The sequence below is a fragment of the Camelus dromedarius genome, chromosome 5 (assembly GCF_036321535.1).
Source record: "Camelus dromedarius isolate mCamDro1 chromosome 5, mCamDro1.pat, whole genome shotgun sequence".
In the NCBI taxonomy this organism is placed as follows: domain Eukaryota; kingdom Metazoa; phylum Chordata; class Mammalia; order Artiodactyla; family Camelidae; genus Camelus; species Camelus dromedarius.
In genome coordinates, this window is record NC_087440.1 from 1,342,647 (window position 1) to 1,349,821 (window position 7,175).

At 48.5% G+C, this 7,175-nt stretch overlaps 1 protein-coding gene across 4 annotated transcripts in view; it reads left to right on the forward strand.

Annotated features, from left to right (window-relative positions):
* The window catches only part of ANKDD1A (ankyrin repeat and death domain containing 1A), a 28,270-nt gene extending 21,375 nt beyond the window's left edge, over positions 1 to 6,895 (forward strand). For 2 of the 4 annotated variants that reach the window (XM_064485469.1, XM_064485467.1), the window contains 5 exons: positions 249 to 347; positions 1,381 to 1,476; positions 3,535 to 3,739; positions 5,609 to 5,740; positions 6,733 to 6,895. In XM_064485469.1, coding sequence (XP_064341539.1) covers positions 249 to 347; positions 1,381 to 1,476; positions 3,535 to 3,739; positions 5,609 to 5,740; positions 6,733 to 6,794 — 594 coding nt within the window. In that variant the 3' untranslated portion in view covers positions 6,795 to 6,895. Of the gene's footprint in view, positions 1 to 248; positions 348 to 1,380; positions 1,477 to 3,534; positions 3,740 to 3,961; positions 4,089 to 5,608; positions 5,741 to 6,732 lie in introns of those variants that run through there. The other 2 variants (XR_010380807.1, XM_064485468.1) reach the window with 2 other exon arrangements.
* Positions 6,896 to 7,175: the final 280 nt, after the last annotated feature.

Below are 7,175 nucleotides of genomic sequence, written 5' to 3' on the forward strand. Positions count from 1 at the left end.
AGGTTGACTTAGGTGGGCTAGTGAGCGGTGTTTTTTCCTTTGTTCTTTCCACTTTTTTGTTTTTACCAAGTTTTCTCTGCTGAGAATTATTTTATGATTAAACCCAGTTTACCCTCACTTGTAACTTCTTTGAGAAACTCTGTTCAGGCCCAGTTGGGCGTGTACCCACCTTGGTCCTGTCCTGGTTTTGAGCCGTGGGCCATCTCTACATGCTTTTCTGTTCCCTGTCCCCTTGGCTTCTTCTCCAGAGGCAGCAGACACCCCTGCACCTTGCTGCAGAGCACGCCTGGCAGGACATAGCAGAGATGCTCCTCGTTGCTGGGGTTAACTTAAACCTGAGAGATAAGGTACTTCTGCTCACAACCAGCCTCCCTTTCAAACTTTCGCAGCTCTCTCTTTGCCAGAGACCCTGCTCAAACACCTCCTGCTCCCAGAGTGTTCAAGGCCTCTCATCCATTATATGTCAACTCAAATGCAGCCTCCTCCAGGAAGCCTTCCTGCCCTTCCACCACCTTCCCCTGTCTCCTCTGAGCACTTGGCCCTTCCCTCTCCTGGTCTTGGCCTGTGATATGGTCGTATTCTGTTCATGGTCCCTGTCAGACTTTGAGCTCCTAGAGTCATCTGGTGGGGAGAAGTGAGAGGGGCTTGAGGAACAGTGCATCACCACCCCACAACTCCCTATGTGTCAAATAGGTTTCCCAGGTTATTGTGCCTCTGGGGTGACTAACTCCTCAGGTGGTCAGAGGTTTGAGGAGAGCTGAAGACTTGGTATGAGGCCGAGGATTCACAGGCTCATGAAGGGGAGGGTACTTGCACTTGTGGTCCAGCCCTTGGGATTTTGTGGACAAGAGGTGGGGGCAGGGAACTGGCCCTGAGGCTGGACCTGGGAGGGGCGGCCCGCTGTGAGCTGGCCCCCAGGGCAGCCGGCCAAGTGCGGAGAGGAGCTTCCCGTCTCCCTGCAGGTCCCTGGAGGGGGCTGAGGCCAGCACGGTGCGGGAAGCCTGGGAGCCTGAGGGGAGGTGGTAAGCGTGACACAGGGGCCCAAGCCCCTTCTGTGGGTTCTGCTTTCATCTGAGAAATGGGGCTGGTAACATCTACCCATAGATGATGTTGAAGAGTTTATTCAGGCTGAGTTTCATAAGCACTAAGTCTTCCTACTCTAAAGCAACACAAGAGGTGGTGGCTGGAATTATTATTATTGCCTTATTCTGCCTGTGACTTTTCCCACATCCCGAGTCATGCCTGGAAAGCCTTTCTGCTCTCCAGTGTAGACTGCCGGAAGTGGCTTTCTTTGGGCAGCAGGGTCTGTACTCAGTGCTGGAGGCCACCCTACACCCTCTTCTAGAAACTCTGGCTTCCCTTCTCGTCTCTTACCTGCAGCAAGGAAAAACTGCCCTGGCAGTGGCCGCCCGCAGCAACCACGTCAGCCTGGTGGACATGATCATAAAAGCTGATCGCTTCTACAGGTGGGAGAAGGTACTGAGTCCCTGCCCTTGGTCTCTCCGTGTTGGAGATGGAGTGGCCGTCGCTCCAGGCGGAGCTGGCTTTGAACCCTAGCCCTGACCAGTTCAGGGACCCCTCATTTTCCAAAGGAGTGATAATTCCTGCCTTACCTACCATCAGGGTGGTTTGGGGGCATCCAGAGATAGGTGAGCACTGAAACCACCCTGAAATAAGGCTGACTGAGCTCCATGCCAATGTGGAGATCCTACTAGACACTGCTGTAACTTCTGGTTGATGGAGGAATGCACACAGGTGTGAGTAAAGCGATGGCAAGTTGGTTCCGACTCACTGTCAGCTCCAGGTGATTGGAATTGTGGCTTGGGGTATTCTATTCAGGCAAGTTTCTGAACCCAGAAGGAAGGTGTGCTGGGATTGACTAGTGATGTCTGTGGCAATGTTGGGACAGAGGAGTGGCAGATGTAAGGTTATTCATTTACAGTTCTAATGTCAGCAAATGGGGGTAGGTGCAGTCTTTTGGTGTCTTGAGGGTTGTGTTTCTACACAGGAAATAAATTTTGGCATTTATTTCAGTTTTAGAAATTAGTACTAAATTTTTTACAAAATTTAAATCCAAGTTTTCCTTAATCTTTTAAATTAATTTAAAAAACATTATTGTATTCATACAACTAGTAAATTTTAACAGTCACTTTCAAAGAAGCCTTGTTTGTTTGTTTCATTTTTGGAGGGGAGGTAATTAGGTTAATTCATTTTAACAGAAGTACTGGGAATTGAACCCAGGACCTCGTGCATGCTAAGTGTACACGCTACCACTGAGCTACACCCTTCCCTTCAAGGGGAGATCCCGCATTTAAACTTAAACCACCTTAAACATTTTAACTGAATGGATACACTTAATGTAATAAATTTTCTTTTTAAGCACTTCAAATGCACCCTAAGTTCTTAAATTATCCTAGTAAATTCAATAAATCAAACCTATAAAGTAAATCTGAAATATCGTAAACATTCCCTTATTGATTACAGACTTACTAACCTTCTCTTACACCTGTTCCAAAGTCAATTGATTGATAATAAATTTCCATAGGAATCATAAGACATCTTCTTTCACCAGCAAGCTAGAGTCTTGTAAGCATTACAACCCCTTTGCATACAATAGATTACTCCTAAATATTAATACCAATGGTTTGGTGAACTTATTCATGTCTATACTTAACTTTAAAGCACCCCAGGCTTTAAAAGTTCTCAGCACTAAAGCAGCGGTGCAGTTAGAATCACAAATCCCCCCTTCCTACCCCCAGACCAATTCAATCGGAATCTCAGGGGTGAGGGCCAAGCTTCTGCAGTTCTTAAAGCTCCCGGATGATCCCAATGTAAGATGCAGCTGAGAACGTTGCTCTAAGGAAACGGCTTTTACCACCCCCGGTGAGAGGCAAGTTCCCAGATCATCACCTCCCAGGTCACCAGCCAGCACTGTTCACCCGGATGTAAGTTTTGGCGCTACAGACGCCAGAACTCATCTGATCTTTCTAACAACCAGAACTCTGCATCCACATCTTTTTGAGGGGCTAACTTAGGCTTTTGTGGGTTTAACTTATGTTATTACATAATTTTTTGATAACCTCTCATTTTATCATCTGCTTTGTGTAGAAAGGATTCTGTAACCCCGCCCTTTTCTACTTGTTGGGATTCAGGAAGTCTACTTACTGCCTGATTCTTGGCTTGGCTAGTTTTAGCCATAGCTGCTCAGTCATTCTACTGATACTTGTGCTATAAGAACACAAAGAAAAGAGAGGAATTGGGAAGCCTTCTTAGAAGAGGTAGCATGTAGGCGGTCTTTTGACTTTGGCAATGGGGTTGAGAGACAGGGAGGTGGGAAGAGGAATTCTGGATGGAGACACGGTGTAAGCAGCTCAGGTGCCAACATTCAAAGCAAAGCATGGAGTCAGAAACCAGAGTGATGGACACTAAGCCCCAGGCCTGTGATGATGCCAGTTCTGGGTCCACGCTCACGAGGGAGAGACTGGCAGGGATTTCCCCCAGATGGCTGCTGCACTTCTGGGGTCTGCCCCACAGGACCGCCTCTCGTGCAGGGACCCCAGTGACCCCTGTGGGAAGAGCTTGACTTTTAAGCAGGACCATCAGCAGGAGACGCAGCAACTCCGCTCCGTGCTCTGGCAACTGGCCTCCAGGTACCTGCGGCCCCATGAGTGGAAGAAGCTGGCTTATTGCTGGGAGTTCACTGAGGCCCATGTCCTTGCCATCGAGCAACAGTGGACAGGTACCACCTTGCCTCAGCATTCCAGAGCAACCGGGGTGGAGGCGTGGGGGCACTTGGGGTGTCTGTGCTTCTGGGGGAAAACCTATGCACCCACAGCAGAGCCTCACCAAGAGCCTTTCCAACACGCTGAGTGCTCTTCCCCGCTCCAGGCCTTTGCACAGGCGAGGTGCTCTGCCCCTCCCTCCGCACTGACCTGTGAACTTCACATCCTTCGTGTAACAGCTGGAGCCGATACTCAGTGTCCACACATCGAGCTAAAGGAGAAGAGCTGCCGTTGAAACTATTTAATATCTGTTTGGAAATTTTGGCCCTGGTATTAAGGCATGAAACAGATATAGAAACAAAAAGTGTAAGTATTGGAAAGGAAGAGACAGACTAACTTCAGATACTATAATTATATACATAGGAAGTCCAGAAGAACCAATGGAAAAACTCTTAGACTGAAATAATTCAATAAAATAGCTAAATGTATGATCACATATACAAACACCAGTGTTCCTGTGTACCATCAATAAATGGGCAAAATATATAGAGGTATTTTTTAAAAGATATTTCATTTATAATAGTATGTGTTTCTAAAAAGATATATGAATGACATATGAGGAGGGTATTAAAAAGTAGTTGAACTATATAAAATAAGACTTAGGTAAATGGAATGACTTTCTGTATTCCCAGCTAGAAAAAGTGCTGTGTAGATACTGATTTTCCCCAAATTAGATTAAAGCTTTGATCCAGTTTTAATCAGATCAAAATAGGAGGTTTTATGGAACTTGACTAAAGGATTCTGTAGTCCTTGACTAAAGGATTTCTATAGTTTATCTGAAAGAATAAACAGGGAATATGTAAGTGAATATTTGGGGGGAAAAAGTGAAGAGGGTCTAACTCAACCAGAATCAACCTTAGAAAGTTAAAATAATTAACAGAGAGCTACGTGACTTAAACATATGCAAATCAGGTAGAGGAATAGAGCAGAGAGTCCAAAAGTAAACTCTGTTAGAGATGAGGATTTCATAGACAATAAAGGAGCACTGGTAAATGACGGGGCTGGGGACAAGGGTTAGTGAATAAAAGGGTCAAATGAAACTGCTAGGGAGCAGAAGCACCGGAGGAAGTGCCTGCTGGGGGCCCAGAGAGGCCAGAACATCAGCGGACACAGTGGGCGGATGACCTGGACCTGATGGCTGTGCCCCAGTGTCTGTCCCCAGCTGGGAGAGCAGACCTGGTCACAGACTTCAGTAACCAGTGAACTCCACCACCAGCACTGAAGAGTGTGGGCACCTATTCTCCAAACTTTGGAATCACCTGGGAAGCCTTAACACCACTCAGTGCCTAGGCTGCACCCAGATCCAAGTGTGTAGGAATCTTGCGGGAGGTGGGATGGGACCCAGGTGGCAAGTTTCTAAAACTTCCCAGGTGTTTCCAATGAACATTTATGGCCGAGAAGCCCTGGGGCAGGGGCAAGAACATGGCCAGCTCTGTCTCTAACTAAGCTGGAGACAGGGCCGCCAGCATGCAAGGCACAGATTATGGTGAGCAGCCAGAGAGATGAACAGTACAGTCACGTACATTGTGGTACCACAGCGAATGCCAGTTCTTTCTCTCTTCTCAGTAACACCAACGGGATGCTTGGTGGATGCTCAGGAGAAAGCCTGGGGCGGGGGAGGTCCAGGTGTCCCTGATAGAAAACCCCACCCCCAACCCATCTGAGGCTGCGCATCCCCTCCCCTCCCCTCCTCATTTCTGGGCTGAGCAGAGCTCGGAGAAGGACCTGCTGTTCCAGAGGCGGTGTGGGGCACGCTCAGACCTGGCTCAGGTAAGGTAGACGGGGTTGATGCCTTCTTCATCTCTTTCTCCCCTCGCGGTCTTCAGGCACCAAGAGCTACCGGGAGCACGGCCACCGGATGCTGCTCATCTGGCTGCATGGCGTGGTCACGGCTGGTGAGAACCCCAGCAAAGAGCTATTCGAGGGCCTCGTGGCCATTGGCAGGAGGGACCTGGCTGGTAAGGATGTCCCCTGCCCTGCTCAGAGCAGCGTGGGCCCCAGGGGTCAGAGCTGCCCGGCCCCACTAAATGTGGCAAGGCCCTCCAAGGGCTGCTCAGACCTCAGTGCCATGGCGCTGGCTCCGAACCTTCCGGGTTGTTGGTCTTAGCCCTGCCTCCTTCCAAAACTCAGGCAGAGTCTGGGGCCACTCACAGTGCCTCCTGGCCTGAGCCTCCCCATCTGTGCAATGAGGGTGGCCCAGGTGATCCCTATGACCGTCACAGCCCCAAAGCCATTGAAGTAACAGCCTCTTCCTATCGGCTCTCTATACCAGTTTGATTTTTTCCCCCTTCCATTTTGGAATAAGGCGGAAACAGCCTAATGGGTTGTTTTTCACAAACGTTAAGGCTTACGGGCCAGAACTGGCTTAATGTGAGTTGAACCAGTCAGATCTGGTCAAATAAAATTTCTGAGGCCATCACTACCTATTTGAGTCTGTCAATCCCAAAAGCTTTTTTTTGGGATTTGGAGGTTTGGAATTCAGAGCACCACCTGGAACCATCAGGCAAGCGGAGTAACAGGTTCTTACTGACTCCTCATTAAAAACGAAATCAGCCCATGATGAAAAATGCTTAAACTCTGTAATGTTTATAGGCATGGTGCGTTATGGGGCAACCACAGGATGGGGTGCTAGGCAGTCACCCGTAGTAATGAAGGTACATCAGTCATGTGGCAACAAGGATGAGTGTTGATAGCATGTTATTGGGGACCAAAGTGAAGGTCCCCTGTGTGGTGGGTCTCCCACAGCTGCCGCACGCAAGATGGGAAAACAGTCCTTTCAGAGGGGAGGAATTAGGGATGACTTTGTTCTTTTTCTAAAATGTTCTTAAATATTGTTGCATCTTTTTTTTTTTTTTTAAACACAAACCCTGGCAGGCAATGAAAACATCAGACCAACCCTGTGAGGCAAAGCTTAGGCAACATGAGGCAATGGGATTCTTGTCTTTTGCAGAGAGCATCAGGAAGAAAGCAAACGATGACCCGAGTGCCCCAAGGAGGTGCACAGCCATGTAACTAGAGGGGCTGGACCTGCAGGAGCATGGGACCTGAAAGCAGGGGCCACTGAAAAGAGGATCGCCATGTAAGGGCTTTAAAAAAAAAAAAATCACTGTAAACAGACCTCCAGCTGCTTCCACTGGAACCCACAGTCATGCAGGACCAGCAGGCAGATGTTTGCTATCTTTGTCACAAGGATTGGTTCGGGGGCCTCTCTCAGGTTTTGCAGATAATCCCTTCCCACAACTCTCGGCTCACTTTAATCTCCAGCATCTCATCGGAGCCCCACAGCAGTCCCCTGAGGTCAAGGGGTGTCTTTTCAGAGAGGACACTGGGGCTCAGGTGAGTGGGGTAAAAAGCTAATCAGGTGTTGAGGTCAAGGGCCAAACCCAGTATTCC